This window comes from Macrobrachium rosenbergii, chromosome 25, assembly GCF_040412425.1.
Source record: "Macrobrachium rosenbergii isolate ZJJX-2024 chromosome 25, ASM4041242v1, whole genome shotgun sequence".
Lineage (NCBI taxonomy): Eukaryota > Metazoa > Arthropoda > Malacostraca > Decapoda > Palaemonidae > Macrobrachium > Macrobrachium rosenbergii.
In genome coordinates this window covers 10,558,003-10,582,210 of record NC_089765.1, presented here as the reverse complement: position 1 = coordinate 10,582,210, position 24,208 = coordinate 10,558,003, and the positions used below count along the sequence as shown (strand labels likewise).

General features: G+C 37.5%; 2 protein-coding genes across 3 annotated transcripts in view; one reads left to right on the top strand and one right to left on the bottom strand.

Moving 5' to 3' along the window:
- Positions 1-24,208, bottom strand: part of LOC136852318 (sterol carrier protein 2-like) — a 236,860-nt gene that overhangs the window by 40,392 nt on the left and 172,260 nt on the right. The window lies entirely within an intron of this gene.
- Positions 5,461-22,981, top strand: LOC136852316 (ganglioside GM2 activator-like). Of its 2 annotated transcripts, XR_010857105.1 has the most exons (9): positions 5,461-5,780; positions 11,439-11,577; positions 11,759-11,912; positions 12,268-12,324; positions 12,478-12,585; positions 15,187-15,363; positions 15,892-16,081; positions 17,482-17,538; positions 20,096-22,981. XR_010857105.1 is itself a non-coding variant. In XM_067126831.1 (8 exons), exons 2-7 carry the CDS (start codon positions 11,468-11,470, stop codon positions 16,054-16,056), a joined length of 771 nt encoding a protein of 256 aa, XP_066982932.1. In that variant the 5' UTR covers positions 5,461-5,780; positions 11,439-11,467; the 3' UTR covers positions 16,057-16,081; positions 17,482-21,473. The 2 variants fall into 2 exon arrangements, 1 of the variants encoding a protein (XP_066982932.1); XM_067126831.1 differs by having other exon boundaries at positions 17,482-21,473.

Sequence of the window (24,208 nt, the reverse complement as noted above, 5' to 3'; positions counted from 1 at the left end):
GGCCAGGCGCTGGGACCTCTGAAGTCATCAGTGCTGAAACGGAGAGCTTGACAGTAAAAGGGTTTGAAAGGTTTTACACTGGAGGAAAGGATTGCAGTAAGATGGAACCTGAAACAATTGGTTAGCAAAAGGAATGCAAAGGGAGTTGGAGCTAGTGACGCTGCAAAGTAATGCCTACTGGGCCGCATGGAGCTGGGGCTACCGCCGCAGGTTGTAATCACAGCTAGGGGAGCAATGCCTACAGTGCACACTTTTTGGCCTCTCGACCATCCACATTGGGATAAAGGGAAAACCTCCTCCAGTCACCAGGACCTGCGCATTGCGAAAGTTTAGATTTAATCAGCGTAAATACTTCCCTTTCAATCAAACTGTGTCCTGGTAAATAGAAAATGTATCGTAGGTAGGATTGAGAGATGTAGTGGGAGGCGTCCATCGTAAGAGAATGTCTAAACTCAACAGCTATTAATAAAATTCATTCCCTGCTCTCAGCACAAGAGAACCCAGTTGTATCCTCTCAGGATTGTGCGGTCTTATATCATTAATTTGTTAGTACCATCTCTTACGAAAGGAATACGAATATTTCTTTAAATGTGACTGGTTTATGCATATTTTCTTTTACTTGTAAGAAATCTAAGGAGGGATGAGTAAAGACCCTCCAAAAATATATCTGGAAATTTACAATGACAGCTACAGTTGATTCGTTCCTTCCCAGAATAACTTACCAACTTGAAACTGACTGTATTTGAGCAGTTTTGATACAGGCATTTATTTATTTGACTTTTCTGGTTTCAGATGGCTTTGAATCAAGTGTTAATAAAGACGAAGCTTTGTCCTCCTGTTAAGTGGCTCTGACTGGCTAGGAAGAGATTGTTTTATAATAACCAAGTGACTGTAATGACAGGTGTCTGAATTAATGCTATTTCACCTAATCATGATAAGCGATTTTAGCATGTGGGTTATACTGTTTTGATACGCGGCGTTACACCAGTGAATTGATGCAGACATAATCCATTCCTGTTCAACATGAATTCAAAGCTTGACTAACCTCCTTTATAGAGTAATTGCCAACGCTTATTTCTTTTGATTAAATAGCAAATATGATTATTCCCTTTCAGTACCTGAAGTGAACAACCAAAACTTTATACTGTTTCACCATATCTAGATTTTAGAAATGACTACCGATTGTAAATATCTCTTCCTGACTTTACAATCAGAAATTTTTTCTTTTCTTTGTTTCAAAGGTCTGGGAAGAATTTGAAGTGGATTAGTGAAATTGCCAAACTGAGACGTATAGGTCATTTAGTCAGTTTTGCCAAGCACTAAGGGGACCTCCATGAGGTCATTCAATTGTTGAGAAGGTGGATAATGGAGTAGGTTATGAAAAGGAGTAAAAAAAAAGTTTGGAAGGTTCGCTGCAGCGTCCCTGATTCGAGTGCTGCGAACCCCTTTCCGTTCCTTTACTGCACCTCCGTTCAATATTCTCTTTCTTCCATCTTATTGTCCACCCCTACTGCTCTCCCTAACAATTAATTCATAGTGCAACTGCTGTGAGGTTTTCTCCTATTACACCTTTCAAACCTGTTACTATCAATTTTACATTTCCAGCGCTGAATGGCCTTGGTTGCGATAGCGCTTGGCATACTCCTAAAATCAAATCAAATCAGTCACAGGATTCATACATTGTGGAATGCTCACCTTCATTCACTCGTATTGCGATAAATCTTGTGTTCCATTTATTTATATTGGCTGATTTTTTTTTTATTTTTCACATGACTTTTATGATTTATTGTTAAACTTATTAATTATTTTTAGAAATGACCACATAACCTCACGAACGTCTGCAGTCTGTATTTATCAAGCTTTTTTCGTTCACTTGTAGTTTTCTAGAAAGAAAACTGTTGTGCCGGCTTTGTCAGTCCCGTCCGCACTTTTCTGTCAGCCCTTAGATCTTAAACCACTGGGGCTAGAGGGCTGGAAATTGGTGCGTTGAAAATCCACCACTCGATCATCAATCATGCCAAATTGTAGCCCTCTAGCCTCTGAATTTTATTTTATTGGGGTTAAAGTTAGTCATAATCGTGCGTCTGGCAACGATGAGGCCGTATCACCACCAGGCCGTGGTTAGTTTTCATGGGCCGCGGCTCATGCAGCATTATACCGAGACTACCGAAGGATAGCTCTGTTTTCGCGGTGGCCCTGATTATACGATGTGCAGAAAACTCGATTGCGCCAGAAAAGAATTTTGGCGCATTTTTTACTTGTTTAATTTTCATTGTTCACTTTTTAAAAATACCGTAGCCTATATTGCTTCACAAGCATATGTCAAAAAGCCTTACGTACATACATTCATATGTATACATATACGTATTTTCTACGTATGACAATACATAGGCCTACATACGTATACCCACAATGTTTATCGTAGGTTTATCGATGGAAATTTAAGTGCGTGCTCATACTTCTTAGTTCTCATGCAGTTATCAGATGCTAAGATTATCATACGGACTTCATCCACACTTATCAGTATCTCTCTCTCTCTCTCTCTCTCGGGTACTTGTTCACTGATGTCTGACTCAAGTGAGATATCAAAATGAGCCTTATATCTCCGATAGCTATATGTACCACCATGTCCTAGGTATTTTTTTTTATACACTCAGGATAAATTCTCTCACACCACTTTATTTTCTCTTCTTCTTTCTTGACTTCGTATACATTCTGCAAGGAATATTACGACTGTTTGAAGCTTGTTGTAACGCAATTTCCATTCTTCAGGATTTTGTTACGTATTTTATCGATGAAGGATTTGGTCTTGTCAGATTTTTGTTCTTCGTTCCTTTGGCATATTAAACGTAGAGTTTATACCTCGAGTTTCTTCTGTTCTACCCATCTCGACTGCTGTCACTTCAGAGTCACGTGAAATTGACGTTCCACATCTAAGGTTTGACCCACAAGGTGAAACAGGAGGGACAACCTGCCAGTTAGCTAGCCAAACGACTGCTACAATAAGGTTGGAAAGTAAGATGGAAGACCTGCAGTTGCGATATGGTACAGTAGAAGGAATGAAAGTAAGATGAAGAAAGGGATGAAGGACGTACAGTAAAGAATGAGAAAGAAGGCTACCAACTAGTGGACCTGACAGCACTACACCCTATAAGTTCTAAATAATCTGACAGCACAGCACAACGCTCACTACGAGGTTCCAAACATTTGTTTCATCTGCGCATGCGCGTGTGTTTTTCAAATAAACGAAGAGGAAGCCGAAAGTTAAACACACACACATGTGCCTGCCAGAGGAGAAAGATTAGAGAGGAACAAACAATGTACAGATCAGCTGATGATAAGAGGATCCCAGTGATACACATTTCCAAGCAAGCAAGTGGTTTTATCTCTTGATAACCAACACTGAATAACATAAATGTCGATGGAGTAATCTTCAAAACGCCGAGAAATGATTTCATATTCTGGAACTGAGCCTCAAATTCGATGAAACAAAGTTGTCTCAAAGCGAGAATAAGATGCATCTAATTATGCATCTCTATATACATTTTTTCTTACCAAATTATCTCATTCATTTGCATTTCAGAGGAAAACTTATGCAATTCTTCTCGTCAACATGGGGGAATATACGCATATAATATAATATATATATATATATATATATATATATATATATATATATATATATATATATATATACATAATGTGTCTTGAGCGTAATTGTACCAAAAATTGTACTGAGAAATATTTTACTTGGGGCTTTGTATAAATGTAACTTTTCTGTAAATAAATCTGGTCTCTCTACAGGAGCTTATTCGAAATTTTCCTTGAATCTAACTTGACACTGAAGTGGAGAACTTCAACAGATCCAAATTATACTAAATTCTTCAAGTCTTCACTTGATTTTCGACGGACTGTAAAGATTATACGGTACTCACTACGAGACTTTGATGGAGCCATTTTTCAGCACAATGTATATGCGTGTATGTATGAGAAACATCAATTATATGCATAAATTCGTTTTACGAGTATACCAACCCAGTCTAATTTTATCCTTTGAAATGGCCACAACTACTTGAGTCATGCCCAGGACTATGGACTTGCTTAGGACTATTCAGTCACCGTGATATCAGTAGGCGATTCTACCTCCCTGTGGTTTGCAGGGACAGCGTTAACTCATTTCCGGCCAACGGTAGAGGTACAGTAATATCCACACAATCCCTAGATATTGAAAAAAAAATGTTACCGACGTTTAATCACTATTTTTGGACAGCCTCCTCTCTTTGCTAATTAAAATCCTAAATGCTTTCCCACATGGAAAGAGTGATATATGATAGACTCAGGAAGAGTTGTTATTAGGATTGAATTAATAATTTATGATGCTGAACAGGAAACTATGCTGTATTTGAAAATCTTGTAGCTGTGTTATGAACGACAACTGATTCTACGTTTACTTCAACATTCAGAGTAGTTTACCTTAATTGCTCCACAGATATTGCCTATCTTAGTTATTACACCCTTAAAACTTGGCTATCCTTGTTAAAATTAAAAGGACTTATTTTAGTTGAGGTAGCCTACTGTAAATTATAATATGAATGACACTTGTATAGGTCATACATAACAGTGATTTTCATCACACTTTCTAGTCGAAAAGATAAAAATTAGCATCATTAAAACCACTCACTCACTCTCTCTCTCTCTCAGCTATACCTTGCAAATATATTTACATTCTTCCTGTAAAAGCGGCAGCCATGATTTTCATCACACTTTCTAGTCGAAAAGATAAAAATTAGCTTCATTAAAACCACTCTCTCTCTCTCTCAGCTATACCTTGCAAGTACATTTACATTCTTCCTGTAAAAGCGGCAGCCAGAAGTAATACTGCATTATATAACTCAAGACTAAAGATTACTAACACATTCTTCCTCTCAATCTGTACAGTATTTTGCTACCTATAAGCTTGTGGGTGCCAAGTATTTAAAGATATAGGCAACACAAACATAAAATTTGATATCACGATTTTCTTCTCTTATTTCTCCATTTTGAGTAAGTTTCCATAATTATTTTGTAGTGTATGTATTATACTAACTTTATAAGCATAAAGTGTGATGTAATGATTTTCTTCTTCTCTTATTTCTCCATTTTGAGTAAGATGCCCTAAAGTGTATGTATTACATTAACCTCACAAACATAAAATGTGATGTCAAGATTTTCTTCTTCTCTTATTTCTCCATTTTGTGTAAGTTCCCATAATTATTTTGTAGTGTATGTATTACAATAACCTCATCTGCTAATAGATACATAAAAAGATATGCAAACTTTGCAAAACAAAAAAATTTTTGCTCGCTGATGAAAACGAACCCGGACGAGTAAAAGTCTGTTTACGTTTGTAAAAACGCATCTGATTGGCCGAAAGAATGTTTGTTTACATTTGCGAGAACGAACCTGATTGGCTGAACGGGAGGTTCGTCACAGGGACGTGATAATGATACCAGTTGCTGGGGAGGATGTTGGCAACAATCAAGTTGTTATAACTCGAGTTCACGTGTACTGAAAAAAGATTTTATACGGCGTACTCGATCACGCATACGGGGACGTGGATTTCATCCGTGTGGAGGTGAAGTGACCGCATCCGCGGGTGAAATACGGCAGTCGGAAGAAGCTCGTCCTGCCGACCGGTAGGCCTTGCCGTAGATCGAGACGTGGACCTAAACCTTGGTGTATTTAACCTTCCCGATCGCTTCTGGGCAGTCACAGCTGTTTGTTCGGCACTATTCTCGTTGGTGAGTGGCACCTTACACCCTTCTGTCGTAATTTTCAAGGGTTCAGAAGGATATTTTTCAGGGATTTAGGCAGGATTCGCCTCTGGTCAAACGTGGATAGGCCTCTGCTATGCTGTGAGGGATGAAGAATGACTTGGGAGGAAGAGGTTTCGCTAGAGCACTTTATACATGCAATTTCGGATAATGCTCCGGTAAATTTAACGATAAATACCATAAACGTAACGTCTTACGTTGTTTTAGATGTTAAGGCCCACTAAATGACTTATGCCTGCGGCCGAAACGACCAGGACCAGAGTACTTGATGGGAAGTTCGGACCGGAAACGAACATTGGCATTTACCGTCATTATTTTATGGGTAATTCTAAGTATTAGCTCCGCGCCTGTTTTTATCTTGGAAACTGGTATTTTCTACACTTTTAGGGGTTCTGATACTGCTGGTGCATTTGTTTGTTGTCGGCCAAGTGGAGTGTCCCTTCGCTGTGTTTAGTACTGGCCCCGGGGAGGGCGGTACCCATACGTTAACAATTTATTGTACTTGCCGGACAGGATACGAACCGTTCCAAACAGACGTATATACCCGTGCTCTGTCTTGTGAAGATCGCGTACGGAAACCCCTTGTTGGATGGACATCAGGGGTCAGTTACATTCATGTGACAAAAATTGAAGGTAAATCCATAATTAGGAAGCAAGAAACTGTAGAAAAAGTCAAGTTAGAAGGAAATCCCCACTGCAGAGCTACTACTTAGATCTACCATTTTATATTTTGCATACATCCCCAAGGATCTGGCGTTAAACACAGTACCCATTTTGCACGGAAACGTGCTTACAGCCTGAGGTTTGGAAACTTTGCAATGAATGTTTTGGCACATTTGAAAACAGCAAGAAAACTGTTGAAAAAACATGTTTGTCGTGTGGAATTGGAGCTCGGACATGAAACGAACTTTTACCATAATTCCTAAAATATAAATGGTCCACTATCCTAGTTTATCCAGTAGAGTAGACCTTTACAGAAACTTAACCAGTGAGACCTACGTAGGCCTATGCTAGGCTTATAGTAGTTCTTTGTTGGGCCGGTGGGTACCGTTTTTAGCTAGCACTCTGCTGGCCGCGAGTTCGAATCTCCGACCGGCCAATGAAGAATAAGAGGAATTTATTTCTGGTGATAGAAATTTATTTGTCACTATAATGTGGTTCAGATTCCACAATAAGCTGTAGGTCCCGTTCTAAGCCACGTAAAATAAATCTAATCCTTCGGGCCAGCCCTAGGACAGCTGTTAATCAGCTCAGTGGTCTGTTTAAACTAAGATATACTTAACTTAGGCTTACGGTGTTTGTAAGGAAACCGGAGTGATCCGAGCCAGGTTAAAGTATAAGAGAAATGGTTAGGGTTGTGGTTTATTTTCAGTTGCATGAAACTCGGGTAAAACTGAAGACTATTACCGCACCCTTCCAGTTACTACCAGTTAATTTGCAAAAAGGGGGCCTTGTTTAGTACCAGTTCCTTGGGGATGAATGTATAAACTTAAACAAAAGACAGCAAATATAAACATAAACAGAAGACAAATATCAACAAGTCCGTAAATATTCCAGTAGGCGGAAAGTTATATTAACTAGGTCAGGCTAGAGTGTTTTCTTTTGTACATGGTAAATGTATTGGTGAAACTGGAGACTACTGCCACAGGCTGGTTCCTGCCAGTTGGTGACAAGATTATTTACTGCCTTTTTTGGTGTTTATGGTATTTATTGTCTTTTGCCTATTTGTTTTACATTCATCTCAAGGGGCTGGTACTAAACACGGTGCCCCGTTTGCATGCAGACTGGTAGTTACCAAAACCAAAGGAGCATGGTAGTAGTCTTCAGTTTTACCACGATCCTATCAAATTCAAATGACGTTATTTTCATAGTGTAAGTGGCCCTACAGTGGAATGTGTTATTTATGTATCCTAGCATATTAAATTACCATCACTACTCTCAACCCTTGAACATTAATAATGAGGGCAAGATAGAGATTTTTGGACCAAGTTACCAGTAATGAAGCAGAAATGGTTGACTTAACTGAAATTTTGTTCTTCTCATCACCATTCTCATTTCCTGATGATCTTTTATAAAATAATGGAAAACAGTTTTATGAATCCCAATCATGACCATTTAGGTGAATTTTTTATTTTTTTTTTTTTAGGTACCCCACTGCCATAACAGGCCAAGGTTTGACTAAGCTCAAACTTTATTAACAGTGTGTACAATACTCTCAGTGATTCATATGTAGGAAAATAACAGATGTCTTTAAAAGCCTCAACAAGTTAGCTGTTAGGAGCCTCACAATAACAATTGAGTTTACAAGGGCATCATGATGTCAGACATGGGCTGCCTAGCCAGTGCTATGGTAAAGTAACTGAGTAAGTTTAAGGAAATTACCCAGTATCAGATATGACCAATGACTAAGGCTGTTATATACAACATCACTAGCAAGCTTGAATTGCTCAAATATTTTTACCTTAATCATAGTTAACTTAGGGTAATGGCTATGATGCTACCATGCCACTACAATGGATTACGTAGCATGCAATCATAATTCAGAAGTCAGATATCAATGTGATCCTGCTAATTTGATTTCATTGCTGTCTAGTTTTGGCTGAAAGTAGGCTCACTCAGTGGAAAGGATCAGTCTTGGATCCCTCTCAACGCTCTCTGGCAAGTAAAGGTGAGGTGGCAGTGACGAAGAGACATTTTGATTCCATGAAACAGAAACAAGTAGTTCATATTTCTTTTTTATTTGCATAAGGACCAGGAGTCCTTTCAGCCCTTTTGGCAACTTCCCTTTACCCCCTTCTAGTTCTGGTTCAATAGGGCCCTTCTACTTTTCAAGGACTACTGACTCCCCCCCCCTCCTCTCTATCTTGGATGAATACCAGTCCCGTTTCTGGCCTACCTTCCAGGATCTCTCAGGCCTGGCCCTGTTGGTGGAGGGGAGGACAATGCTGGAAAAGAATGCACTGTTACTCTTACACAACCCGTCTAAAGCCTTTTATGGTGGCTGTCGTCAGTGAGATGGTAATTGAGTGATGGTGGTGGTCAATGAATGAGTTTTGTCCTTGCAGACTTATTTCAGATTAAAACATTTGAAGGATGCATAATTTTAGATGCCCATGCACCAGTCCTCCAAAAAGTATCTCCATTTTGTCTGCAAATGGACTATCTACCAGTGCAGAGCCCTGTGTTTGGGACTGACATGTGCCCCTCAGGTGTTCACATGAGTTTTAACCTTGGTGTTACATGGTCGCACATGGTTCCACTTGCAAGGGATGTGTCTTCTGAGTTATCTTGACAGTTGGCTGATTCTGGTGGCATATAGATGCAGCTGGGAGAAGCTGGATCTTGTGCCCAAGCAGCAGGCATATACACAGTCTTGTGAAACTGAACAGCCTCTGGCTCTTGTCTTATTCTGTTATTTCTTGTTTGTTGCCTCCATAATATTGAATGCTTATAATACTTTTTATTGTATAATGTATGCTCATTTTGGAATTCTGTCATGATCATCTGTCTTACGTGTCCTAAACCATTGTGTAAGGCTTGAGCAGTAGCTGCTGGAAGTTATGGAGATCAATACTGTACATTTTTCAACTCCACCATTAGCAACTCTTTCCTTAGTTCTTAGTAACCACAATCAGTATTCATTGAAACTGCACTGCCTTTAGTGTTTGTTATAATTATGTCATGCACCACATTTTTTCTTTGTATATAATAGTACAGCAAACCCCCCGGATTCGTGTTCTCACGATTCGCGGACTCGCGTGTTCACGGATTTCTCTTTGGAACATATCTACCTATTATTTGCGGAAAATTCGCCCATTCGCGGTATTTTCACTGAGAAATATTCACTAAGTGCTGTATTTTCATCTCATTTTCATGACCAAATGCACTTTTTGTGATAAAACTATTAAAATACTCAGGTAATGCTCAAGTCACGATAATTCACCTTACGATAATTCGATTTTGCAATGGGGTAAGCAAGTTAATACCGATACCACAATATTATTTGTAAAATATTCTTAAATTTCGCGCTGGCGCAGGCAGCAGCTTAATCAGGCAGTGAGGGAGACCAAATTACAATAGACAACTTTTCCTCTATCTCTTTACCCCATCTTCTAGTTAAAAAAGTACAAGAGAATGATAAAAGTGTTGTTATTAACGTTATACTCTTGCGTAAATGTGTACAGTACAGCCATAAACAACCGACCAAGAAACTGTTGTTTTGCTTATAACCAATTGGATAACAACAGCCGTTTACCTGGCATTTCAACCATCGTACGGTAATAAACAATTACAGTAGGTTATGGCACAAATGACGTAAAGTACAGTGGAATAGGACTGATATATTTTTATATTATACCCTTATTCGGTATGGATAAAAGATTGGCATGGAAATATACTGCTAAATTTAAGCTGCAACTTGTAGCTGAAGCTGAGAAAACGGTGTTCAAGCTGCTAATGACTATACTGTAAATTATCGTGCATTGGCAATATGGATGAAACTCGATCGTAATTACATTGGGAGAGAAAGTATTTTAATCAAAACTACTGGTCATGAAAGAACACATTACTGTTATTTTTACGCCGATAAACAATAAATACGTAAAGCTTGTATTATGAAGTCAAGTGAAAATAGCGAATGGAATCCTGATTTTTTTTTACACAAAACAGACACCCCAAACGGCCATCGTCATCTACTAACAAAAATAATAGATAAATAAATTTCACAACGAGATGCATTTTAGCTATATTTTGACTTAAAAACACTTCGTATAACGAAAAATAACCTTGCCCCACATAAATAAAGTATCTAGAGATACATTTACGCTAACTTGAAGCAAAAAAAAAAAAGCGCTCTGAACTGAATTAAACACAGCGAAATAAACCCCGCGTAAACATTTCCAAACCAAAACGTTGATTGCTATGATCGCAGTTTAGAATACAAAAGCAATATAAGAATATATACAATATTATTGGATAACGTGAATTAAGGCATAACATTTTAGAAGATCCATGGAAAAGATGTATATTCGTTATGTTGACGTTTGTTTAATACGATATGTGAATATAGAGGAGAGTATAATGTAGGCTATGCTACCTTGTATATAAACAATATACCATAGTGTAGGCTGAGCTAATTCTTGTTTGTTATTCAATTTCTCTTTGTATTGAATTATCATAAGTCACTTTGCATGAACCTCCAGAATTAGCTGATATTAATAGTTACTATGCCATGTATGCAAAAAATATACTGTGTATGTAAAGAGTATATTTTGTAGTGTAGGCTAGGCTACCATACATGGTACCGAATACCTTGGTGTAGGCTAGGCTATTTTCGAGATACGTTTTGGTATTTCTTACGTTTTTTCCAGCAAACGATGGTTTTTTTGGAACCTAACCCCATCATAAGTAGGATAATACCTGTATAAGCATTTTTAGTTTGTTTTGTGTGTGTTTGAACTCACAAAATAGGCAGTTCTAAGTGTTTTTAGAAGGGTTCTAAGTATTTGCGGGTTTTAGCTATTCCCGCGGGGGACCGTTGTGGTATGCATCCCCCGCGAATACGGGGGTTTACTGTATATAACTGTGAATAAAATTTTTAGTTCTTTTCTACCTTTCTCTCCATAGATGTGGTTTTATAGAACACACTTTACAAAATGAAGATTAAGGTCGGTCAGGAGGGTGGTGTGGCAAAGAATGCTGCGGATCTGGAGATGACTCAGCAACTGCTGGAATCAACAAAGTACGGGAAAGGCTTTTTCAGAAGGTATAGACTTCTTATTGTTTGCTGCATGTTAACTTTTTGACTCGATAAGCCTTGCCACCTTTTGTCTTGTACCCAAGAGAATTATTGCTGTCTTCATCAGTGATCTTGAAAAGCATTTCAACAATTTATGGCGTAGTCACGAGTACCAGATTGTTTCTCAGACCCTTTCAATCCTTTTCAGGTCTGCAGAATTTTGCTTGGACCATTGGCTGATGTTCCTACTGATGTTTGGTATGAGCATATTTATGTATTTTGTAATGTGTCACATTACCTTATATATGTATGTTCAGTACAGGAAAGGGCCTCATATTTTCTATGATAATAAGGATGGAAAAGTAAGTAGTGTATGGACATTTTAAACATTTTTATGAGTTTAGGGTATTCATATGTATTCAACCCACTGTCCTAATAATGAGTAGAAAGAACAGCATAGAGTATATGATCTGAGGTAGAAGTGAAGGAATGAGATTTGAATTGCTTTTAATTCATTTTTGTGCTTGTGATGGTTAACAAAAGTTTTAATACTTAGATGTGAGATAAGTCAGGATGATTGATACCAATATAAAACATAGGCCTAAATATTGTAAGTTAATTTTTCTGTGTTGGGTCCATGTATTTTTTCAATAGATATATACAAATAAAAACCTTGTAAGCTCTTCGTAAAATATTTCATTATTGTGTTTTTTACAGTTATACCACATTCATTTCTCTTGGCGAAATTGTGGCACTAAGGATGACCCAATGCAGGTTAGTATATTTGACAAATGTAATTACTGTGAAAAATTTGAAGCAGCTTTGAGTGATGGAATATGATTTAGATTTATAAGTTATCTTGACATTGCAATTTGTTTTATATAAATACTTTCATCTAAATTGTATTGATATGTGCTCCGTTTTCAGCTGAGCGATCTAGAAGTTTTGCCAGATCCTGTTATTCTAGACAAGAACATTACTATTGATCTGATCTCCACTTTAGGAATTGATATTGATGCAGATCATCCTTTAAGTGTAAGTGAAATTTACTGCCTTTATGATTTCTTTCTGACTCTACAAGGATACAAATCTTTGTCATTTATATGGATATAACTTTTACACAAACTAGTCTAGTTGAAGTTGGGAAACAAGGTAGTTAACAAGCATTAGGCGCGTGAGAGTGTGGAGATACTACTTGATCACTTAACTACTAGCATTCACTTCTCCTGTGTCTCTGTTAAGATGTATCAGCTGCTGTTGGACACTGACTGTGAGGTTTGTCATTTAGCTGGAATTACCTGTCTGTTTCACTTTTGTTTTCAGACTTTGCCTCTTTTTTTGATGACTTGTAGTTTGTGTTGCAAATGATGGAGTCTGATTCTTCTTCAGGGAAGTATGGTTGGATTAGGTGATAGAGTGTGTGTGTATGTGGTGCTGTATGTCACCCATGAATGAAGTGATATGTGTCTAAGGGGAAGAGATCCAAGAAGGGGTCTTCAGTGCCCTCTGAGGGTAACACCCATCCATTCTCCCCAACTTCTCTTCAAGGATCTCTCTCTGCCGTGACCCCTGCTTCTGCATCTGGGACAGCACCTGGCTATTTCCCTCTGGCTTGGTCCTAGGGAAAATCAGAAAGGTTAGCAAGTGACTGAACGGCTTGCTGCGTCTGGAATGGGACAGTGGACTGTGCAGTGGACATTCCTGCTCTGGTGGGGCCTTGTTCTGCTTTGCCGACTGGTGTTACGTCAAGTGGACAGCTCCAGACTATTTTTCCCTGTAGTTTCCCCACTTATCGAGTCGGAATTTCGTTGCGAGGAGTCAGCTGCTGTAGCCCGGCTCCGCAGCTGGTGGAAGAAGAGTTTGAGTCGGAAGAGTCTCCTTCGGTCTTTTGGCATTTGCTTCAACATTGCTCTTCTCTTTATCCTCATTTGGTGGAGGAAAGTTTTGTAGAGGCTAGGTGTGTTTTCTTCTAGTATTTAGCGCCCGTTAAGTCTTTGAAGAAGCATAAGCTTTCTCCTTCAGTTAGAGCGCGTTTTGATGAAATAGCTCATATCGTGGCGCACAAAGCTTCCTCCAAGTCTGCCAGCTCTGGTCTTCCTGGTTTCATGAAGTTGCGGAGAGCCGCTTCTTGTGTCAATCCTGTGAAGAGACGTGCTCATTAGACTGGTAAGGTGCTTTGGTCTAATGCAGAGGCAGAGACTGTCCAAATCTTTGTTTAGAATTATTGAAGTCTTGTCTTGTGCTGAGCTCTGACTTAGTACTATTGCTGCCCCTCTGCGCCAAGGACTCTCTGGTGCCAGCGTGTATCAAAGCTTCAGGGGACTCAGATTTTTTACTTGCCAGGACAAGGCTATCTCGGACACGACAGGCAAATGTTCTTGTGCTTTCTCTAACTCAGCCTTGAAGGAGAGAGAACGATTGTGCTCTTATCTCTCGTCTAAGGTCTCCTACTCAAAAAGTGGCTGGAGTTTTTGTTTCCCCTTTGGATCGCCTTCGTAATCCATCTCTGTTGAAGGCAAAAAGGGGAGGATATTTCTGTACAGGAAAATAGGGAGTTTATCAGACAATATTTTAAGGCAGGCAATAAAAGACCTGCTCCATCTCTTCCTTCTAGCCCTCCAGTCAAGATTCGTCCCTCCTTGTCTCATGACTCACCTCCAGCGGCTGCTCTTGGTTGCACACACGAGAGCCTTGCACCCTGAATGGAATCCACCTTCTGACGGCAGTATTATCCAGGAAGGATTCCAGACTAGGTAAGAATGTTTTGGGTTACATACAAGAAACTCTTAGCTCACTTGGCTGAGTGGAATTTGTCTAGCTGCACTACCCACCATCCTTTTACTCAATGCCGACTCGCCTATTGGCACAGAGTTTAAGGCTAACTTTAACAATAGGTAAGTATCCAAATAATTAATTTTATCATGAAAATTTATATTTTATGAAGCTTCATTGCATAGAAGACTTCAGTTTGCATACTCAGGAAAAGTACATATCAAATTTTTGCAATATTTCTAATATTCTGTTTTGTTTGTGATACTTTTCATATTTGATTTCATGCTTTGAGTATTTTAATAAAAAAAATATCTTGTTTGTGCACTGTACAGATTATTTTTTATTAGTAGTGAGAGGTGATAGATCGTAATGGAGGGGTTAAAGCATTGGTTTCAATTTAAATTTTGTTTTTGCGTTGGTTACTGAAGCTAATAAGTGTAATTAGTTTTCAAGAATATGCCCTCACTAAGAAAAATAAGTTAAGTATACCTTAGTTTAACCAGACCACTGAGCTGATTAACAGCTCTCCTAGGGCTGGCCCGAAGGATTAGACTTATTTTACGTGGCTAAGAACCAACTGGTTACCTAGCAACGGGACCTACAGCTTATTGTGGAATCCGAACCGCATTATGACGAGAAACGAATTTCTATCACCAGAAATAAATTCCTCTAATTCTTCATTGGCCACTCGAAGAGTCGAACGCTGGGCCAACAGCGTGCTAGCCGAAAGCTCTACCCACCCTTCCAATGAAGAACTACCCTCACTAAGAATGAACTAACATGATACATATAGAAGTCCTTTTCAGATGTGGAAACATTATTCCAAAAAAACACTCAAATGCCCAGTTGTGATTTCTTTTGCAGGCTGACATTACTCTGGAACGATATATCGGTTTCATGTGGGTGGAGATTCCTTGCATTGCAGAGGTTGGCTCTTGTTTTTATGAAGATATTTGCAAAGTCATACCTTTTACCCCAGATGAACCTTGCCCTGATCCATTCCCACGGTTCGATGTCCCTTGCCACTGTCCTATTAAACATGTAAGTGAAATGTATAACTTTTAAACATTCCAGTAAAACTAAACTGACAATAAAAATATTAAGATTTTAAATACATTGGTTTCAATAAAAGATTGTGAAGATTTTGAGGCTGCCTTATCTGTGAAGATTTTGATGAATGATAAGGCAAATGATAGCATGGGATAAATACTTGTATTGGATAGGAAATTGACAAGTTATCTTACTGACTTTCTCTTGAATTGCTGGAAGTTATTTTTTTAGTTTACTCTGTATCCATACACCAGGTTTCTAATATTTTAAGCTCTCATATTAAAAGTAGGTCTTTTCAAGCAAATTGGTAATGGTAATGGATTTTTGTCTATGTTGAAAGTATTCAGTTTTATAAGAAAGAGAATTTCCTTTCTTTCTAAGTACTAAACTTTATTACCTCATGTTAATGGCTTGGTGTATACTGTAAACTTTTTTTTCTGGTGAATACAATAGAGAATTTTTTTAGTGTATACTGTCTACTTTTTTCTGGTGAATACAACAGAGAATTGTTTTTTTCAGGGAGTGTACAACATAAGAAATGGGACATTTAATTTATCAGCAATTTTAGAGATGTTTCCTCTACCCCACTGGTTGGTGTCAGGAGATTATTATGGAAAAGTTATTGCATCTCAGAGAGGGAAGCAGATGGGATGTTATGAGGTGTATGCATCTGTGAAAAGTTAAATTGTGAAACCTCTAAATCAATATGGTAAGTGCGTAATTTATTTTACTTTAGATTTAAGGCAAACTGCACTTAGATGACCTTGGTACATCTGATATTATTTGAGCTGTAGAATTCATTTTTCTTTTAATTTTGTTGTAAATTTTTTCTGCTTTATTTACAACGTGCATTTTTTTCCCATTGATGGTTATAGCAAATTACATGGCAATAAATTTTAGCTTGTTGTAAGAGTAATGATAATTAAAATGCAGCTGTACTTGAGTGCTTTTATGTGAGATTAATAACTGTTGTATGGGGCAAAATTAAACGGCCACAGAATACAGTACAAGTATTTCATTTACTTTTAATTTTTTAGGTGCAAATTGACTTAAATCCCACAGTTGAAGTTTCGTTCTTGTATTCAAAATGCTTGTGTAAATTAAGTAGCTGTTATTCTAACTAGATCCACTGTTACAGTACTTGAATTTGCTGATTGAGAGACCAATAGTGTCACAGAAGTGTTTCTGCTTGGCAATCAATCAGGCATACAATGTTGCCTGACTTCACTGGTCCAATAGATGTGTGAATCAGCCACATCTCAGCCATGTTGCAACCAACTGCAGTTTATATGGATGCTAAGTTCTAATAGAGATTTGATACTAAACTCGGCTTTCTTACATCCAGTCTTAGGGTTAGCACAAGCACAAAAACTCCAATGGTAGAGTTAAAAATGAAGATTATGAAACTTGTTTTTGTTGTGCTGTAAAATAAAAATTCTTTTTTAAATGTCTGAAGTTCTGCGATAGAGACTTATGACTGATGTTTATTAGTCTTGTCCAGACCATTACATCCCGTCCGTATTCCTTTTAGGATTTTTATTGTTGATAGAAAGTTAATGAACATTTTTATTCTTTTATATTCTTGGTATTCTTGCTGCACAGCCTATGCAGATTTTGCATTTTGGAACTTCTTGGGATTTGTTTTAAGCCGACTGTACATTATTTTCTTCTTTTTATTTAAGTTTATAGTTACCTACCACATCTTTCATGTATTACTTGGTTACTTACAGGTCTCAAATGTTTTTTTATTTCAACACTCAAAATATATTTTAACTTGTTGGTGGACAGTGAAGATAAATTCTCCCTGGTGGAATTTTAACCATTGTTAATTACTATTGTGTTAAAATTCCACCAGGAATTAACAATTGTTAGTTACTATTGTGTTAAAATAGCCTGAAAATATTACTTTTACTAAAGTACTAGCATGTTCCGTTAACTCTTAAGTTTTTTAATCACTTGTAGCAGATACTTTACAGCATTTTGATATAATTCACTATTGTTCCATTACATATTTGAAATAAATGTAAGATGAATCACTCTTGATCACAGAACTGAACATCAGCATGTAACTGTGGGGATATTTATTTTGCATAATTTTTTCATTTTCAGATTATTTTTGACTGCTGATATTGCAAAATCTTTCAAGTCTTCAGCAGAGGAGCTCAAGTATGTTCTTAAGTACAATATCAGCCATAATTAATTAATATTATATCTGTAGTTTGGTAGTACCAACCACCCTTTTGAAGTTATGTACAACTTTGCTTAGGTGCTCTTATGTCTTAAGGGGTATTTCAGGGAGTTAGAAAAGAATTGACTGGTGCCTGATGAACACAAAACACCCTAAGTTGTAAACTGACATAGAGGTTAGTTGAAGCACAGCTGTTATACTTAATAACAGAAAAATAATGTACAGCATTTTACTTGAAATGACAAATTAATGGTTGTGTTGTACTGTATGTCTGGTGCAATAAAAAGGATTTTGACAAAGGAAAAATCTATTTCTGGAGAGGGGCCCGTGTCACCCGGTGAAATAGTCCATTCAGCACTTATTTCTAGGTAATTCCGTTGCTAGATACCAGAGAAAGCTAAATGAAATGCTGGAGTTACTACCCCCAGAGCGAGCTCCACTAGATGGAGTCGTGTATGGAAAAGGGTGAACTACAAAAACACGGAACCTTATCCTATAGAGATTCCCAATGTCAAAAGTCCCAACGAGAGGTGCCGATACAAGCCCATGCACTACTCATGGACTGTATACAAGGCAACACTAGCCGCATTCCATGTTAGCAACCTCACTAGAATGAAGTTTATCAAGGGAGGGGAGAGAATGAAAAACAGGGGTGGGTCACCGGGTGACATCGGGCCCCTCTCCAGAAATAGATTTTTCCTTTGTCAAAATCCTTTTTCTGGATCGGGTCCCGTGTTAAATAGTAACAGAGAAATAAACATCATTCTTATGCTATTAAAGACTTAAATAGAAACGTTGAAAACTAGGAGAATTCTACCCTGAACATAAGTAAGGTCCTCTAAGTTCATGTAATGAAAATAATGTAAGTGGTCACCGTCTAAGATCATGAGCTTAGAATAGCACCTGAATAGGCTTGTATTAAGAAAATACTTCCTGCCTAATAGCAGACCCAATGACAGTGCCCCCCTACCTAGAAATAAGTGCTGAATGGACTATTTCACCGGGTGACACGGGACCCCGATCCAGAAATTAATACAGGTCTCCCATTAGTTGATAACAAATTAAACATATAGAATACCGTGACTAGCAGCTTGCATGGATTAAAATGCAATTCTTAGAAACCAAGAACAATATTTTGAATATTTGCCGTTTCATTTGTGTTTATCATATTTTGCACCAGTAATTTTGCAATTCTTTCATCCGTGTGTATTTTAGATATAAATCGTCAGAAAAAGATCAAGTTATACGGTTGTGAATGTAACAGCCCCCATATGATTTAATAAGTAAATGATATTACCTGTTTGAGGTGATTGTCATGTATGGGAGGAATAGGAAAATCCATTATGGATGGTGACTGCATAATAATTCTAAACAGTCAAAAGGTGAAGCTGATCTGACAAGATAGTTATTTGTAAGAGAAGGAGATAAAGTATTGTTGCATTTGAAATTTCACAAGTCATTGCATAATATGCAAGAAGGAAGCATTTCTTCTATATTCTTTATGTAATCTTGGTTATATTATGAACAAAGCTTTTATTTCTGCTAAGTTCTTGATGTATATCAATTAACAAAGTAATGTTAATCTCAGATCCCCATGAACTGTAGCATGTGAAATTCTCTTTCGTAAATATCCCTACCAGTATGGAGTTCCCTGTTCAATAAGTCATGAGATGTTAACCACAACAAACAGTGATGTAAGCTAGTATAGAACAAAATTGCATTTATGAAGAGCAAAGTAGTAAAAAAAAAAATTATTAATGCTAGTACACTTGTACAGAGGACCAGGAATTGTAACAGCTTTGCAAAGCTCAGTTATGCCACAAACTAGATGTATTAGCTGTGCAATTGTGTTCATTTTTCAGTTTTTATAAATTTGACTTTAACATTATCTTCTGGATAACATTTAAGCATATTTTGTCATATATGGTAGCCTGTGGGTGTTCAAGCAGCATTTTTGTCAATCCACTTCACTACTTTTGCTAACTTTAAGCAAGAGGAGGGAGGAGGCAAGGATTTTGCTCATAAGTGAATTGTTGAATTTTTCAGTTAGACATTGTAAATTTGCCTAAGCTACTGTAAATTCAACATAAGCATTCTCATCAGTAATATTTATCTTACGTCTGTTTTCTCACATTAAAATGTATACAGTATAACTTTAGCATATTGAGCATATGCTTAAGCTGAGATGAGTCTTAGCCTTTTTTTAATATACTGTATTCCTTGTTTTAATTTTCTCTTTTATTGCGATTTCTTTGCACATTGTATTCAAGTGTATGATTGTTTGCATTAGTATAATAGCACAGTCTTAATTATTTAGTATTAATGTTTAATTTTATGACAGAAGTGCACTCACTTCATATTACCTTGAAATTTACATGTCCTAGTAACAGGAAATCTTGTGATAAATTAGGTCTTCCAAAGTGAATGCATTGAGATTTTTTTTTTTTTTTTGGCAGGGACCATCCTCAATATAACCACAACTTATGCATACTGATTTCTTTCCATGTTCTATGTGCCTACAATATGCTGAAACAGCCAAATTCTTGGCAGTAAAAACATCTCCTGTGTCTGCTCAACTCTGAATGTACACCAGGCTGCTGAGATTGCTTCACAAAGCCTTGTTATAGCAAAGGGTAAAATGAGACCTGGATGAAGAGAAAGGACGCCTGCAGTTTTTGTCCTCATCTTTTATAACTTTTCAAAATAAAATAGTATTTTAGTAAGTTTTACTGTCCAGGGGTTTTATCGCCATCCACATAATAAGCAGCAAATGTAACTACAATACTTATTTTTACTTGCGTCTATGTAATTGCTTGAGAATGCCATCTTAAGGTTCTGGTGGAATACATTTTAGACTTGAGTTGACCAGTGAGTTTTGTGTTTTTACGGAGGAAAATATATATTTTGCATTCCCTAAGAGAAAAGTGTTATCATTAGGATTTTAGAGAGGGTTTGGCCTTTGTTATTTTATTTTTCAACCTAGTTCATTTGCAGTGTGCTTTTAAAGGCTGAGTATAGTATATGGCCTTTGAATTTTGAGGAACAGTATATGAGGAGATCCTTGATATAATTTACTATCATTAATAATGCTTTTGTTTGTCCCAGATCAAATACACTGCTTTTTGTTTGTCCCAGATCAAATACACTTATTTATGAACATTTGCTCAGTATTTTGGTCATTTATTTACCATTTAAATTTTTTTCCCTGGGCCAGTTTCATTTAACTCTTCTCTTCATTTTTTGTTTTCTAGATTAGTAGAGAACTGTCATTTGAGAATCTAATTACAATACTTCGATTCACTTCATCACAGTATTCAGTAGATTTTCTTGTGCTTCTACATGTGGATTTCCAAAATATAATAATTTCTGTGCTTTTATGATTTTGGTTTGAATATAGCATAGTTTTGTAGGCTGTCCATTTCTTTTAATTTTGACAAAATTTACTTTTCAAATTTACTTTTCAAAGACCCTGTTATCATGATGTATTAGATGGACAGAGTAGCATTCGAAAGTATTAGATGGACAGAGTAGCATTCTAAATTATAACTTATTCTCATGGAAGTTCTGATTTATTATTATTATTTAACAGTTAAAATGTGATTGATTGGTTTTGTACTGTGAAGTTTCTTATACATTCTGATGAATTGCTCATCCAAGTTTTTTTGGCTTGTGAATTTAAAATTCTCAGGGTATTTTTATCTAAATCTTTCTCAAGTAATTGGCTGTGAGGTTTTGAAGCTCTAAATCTCCTCTGCAAGGAGAATAAGCTTTTGTAGGTATATTTAATTAGTAGAGTAGTAGACTATCACTATGTTACATTCCACTTTTGTGCAAGGTTGTTCAGTATTTAAAGGAAATTTTAACTAAATGAACTGCAATCCCCTGTGACTGTAAGAAATCACATTAGTACCAAGTTTTATAACATTTTTTTTTTTATAGAAACCCATTAGTTCAATAGATGCCATATTTTCATGCCAAAAAACCCAGGCTCACTCGTGTAGAATCCAAACAAAAAGTCCTCTGTGCATGCAAAATACGTCCCTCTCATTCCTTCATGAGACAAGGAAAATTATGAAAGTTAGAATAAGCTTTAGACCTGACTAATCTGAGCTAATTGAAAATGGTGTTTTTAGAGTTACGGGACATTGTCCATTGGCCCATGGCAAGGAAGAGTCATGTAGAATTAGTCATGTAAGACTCGGTGGCAAAAGTTTAGGTAGCCCAACGTGACTGAACAATTGAAGCAACAGGTTCAAGTGTAAAATGATGCCAGCCAGTCACATGAGCTTTGGCAAAATAATCAGGAGTCAAGGGAAGCCTCCTGGACAACCAACCATCATTGTGGGTAACTTTCTTTGAAACAGCATGTCTCACAGACTGTACAAGGAGGATAATCCCAAATTGAACAATGTCTTCATAGTGAGAGACCGAAGCATAGCTTTATGGGGCTCATGGAGTGGTCTCCACAAGCTCTGAAGGGCTTAGGTGAAATCTCAGGCCTGTTTTCCCAGGAACTGCCAATTGGTGTGGGATATTTGACAAATCCTGGGATGAATTACTCAGATCTAGGTGGTTCAGACAAAAATTTCAAAAGGGTGAACATGTAATAACAGAATTAGACATTCCTTTTTTCAAACAGAAGGCAAAGAATTCTGCATTTATGAAGTGATCTGAGTTTCTTACACTAACTGGTGAAGCAAAGTCACTTTCCTTGGTAGAAATATGATGCAGAGTTTCTGCAGTGTTTTGTTATGGTTGAAGTTATGACCTACAAAAAGCCTTCATGGGTAAACAGGTGTGATCTGTTACAGTATGCTGTAACACATGAACAAACCATCTAAACAGGTGTTATTACAGTTGGTCATTTGCACATACCTAGATGGAAACGGCTGTTGACGCAACTTCTTTCAGATGGGTAGCCTCCTGGGACAGGGGACAGTCCACTACCATGGTGAGAAGATCCAAGAACCAACCTTATTTAATGAGTTGCAACACTTCACCAGCACCTGTTTTAGAAGGCCAAAAGGGGAAGACATACACATCAGTCTGTCCTAAGGATGAAACAGCATGTCTCTTGTGCTGCTGAATTTGATTGAGCTGAGTACTAAATCATAAACTTGTTAAATCTAAAAGTTAGTCTCAGTTGTGACAGAGGGGTTCCTGTGTTGCCAAGGTTGCCTTGACATGTAAGGTCTAGTACTGAATTTTCTGTTTGGTGTAGTTGATTGTTTGAGGTGGGCGTTGCATTACTACCCATTCTTCTGTGGTAGCTACAGATGTCTATTTGTTACGCAGTTTTTGCATCGAAAGTTCCAGGAACAGCAACAGGTCCTGCAAATTACAACACAGAACTCCATAGATCTGCTGACAAAAGAAGATCCAAGAGGTCCTTAAACTGCATGATAAGAGGCCCAACTAAAAGAGGAGCATACAAAAGGCTTTCACAGCACTACAGGACTTAGCATCCAAAGGCAATAGCACCCATTCTTGTCGACTGTATGTTGCCAAGACTTCTTTATAGAACTTAACTGTGCCATTGAGTACTGCAGAGGAAAAGGTCTTAAATACTTTGGAACGCAAGCAGAGATGAAGTAGGCAATGGGCCCTGTTGTCACAGAGGAAAGACGAACCTGCAAAGAGACCCCTTGAATTTTGAAAAACTGTAAACATTCCATAAGCAAAGAAAACAAAAAATGGACTCAATGGTCAACTATGAACCCCTGGTTGTAAATCAGCCAGTACGAATCAAAACTAGATTAGGTGGAATCATCATTTGGTTACAACTCGACCACTGATATCTCTTTCTATGGCTTTGGAGGCCTCTCAAAATTAGAAGTATCACAGACTTTGTCAAAGATTGTGAGAAAGCAGCCTTGTCCTGCTGCAGCGTAAGTATGTCCAAGGTACTTCTGTCTAACTGATAGACTAACAGTCCTCCATGCTGAAAGGTGGTAACATAAGCCCTGGTATGCTGGAAAATCTAGCAAGAGAAGCAAATGATGTAAAAGGTTAGTGTTCAAAAGACTTCTATTGTGGATCTGAGGATCGAGAATGTAGAATCAGGGGCCTCAGTTAATGTCATGGAGGCTCAGTGTGATTTGGTTCTCTTATGGGTATATTACACAGGTTACCTGTATTAAAAACAACTGTCCTTTGGCATAAGCTGCAGAGAATGCAAGAAATCTATGTCTACAGACAACATAAAATTATTACAAACATATATACTGAGATCCTGGTGAGTATGCTGCATGCAAAAAAAAAAAATGCAGGAAAAACACAAGCACTAAAAAATGACACAAAAATACTCTTCAATTACAAAATATATTATGACCATCAAAAGAGCAAGGTAATGAAACAGTCAGAATACACATGAAAGAAAAACTAATTTGATACAAAACACACAATGAATTGTAAGATTGCAAGAACAGAAGCTAGCCTGCTAACTTGACAAAGGTAGGATCTCAAAGAAAATTAGAAACTTTATCTTTCAGAATTGACAATGATACCTGAAGGCAAAATATGTATGTGAAGGGTTTAAAACAAGACAGAACGTGCAGACTTGAAGTGTGCTTACCACAACCCCCTCAGAATGTACAATGGTGCCAGGGCATATACCAGAATAGAATCAACCTTATTTCTGGCCAGAAA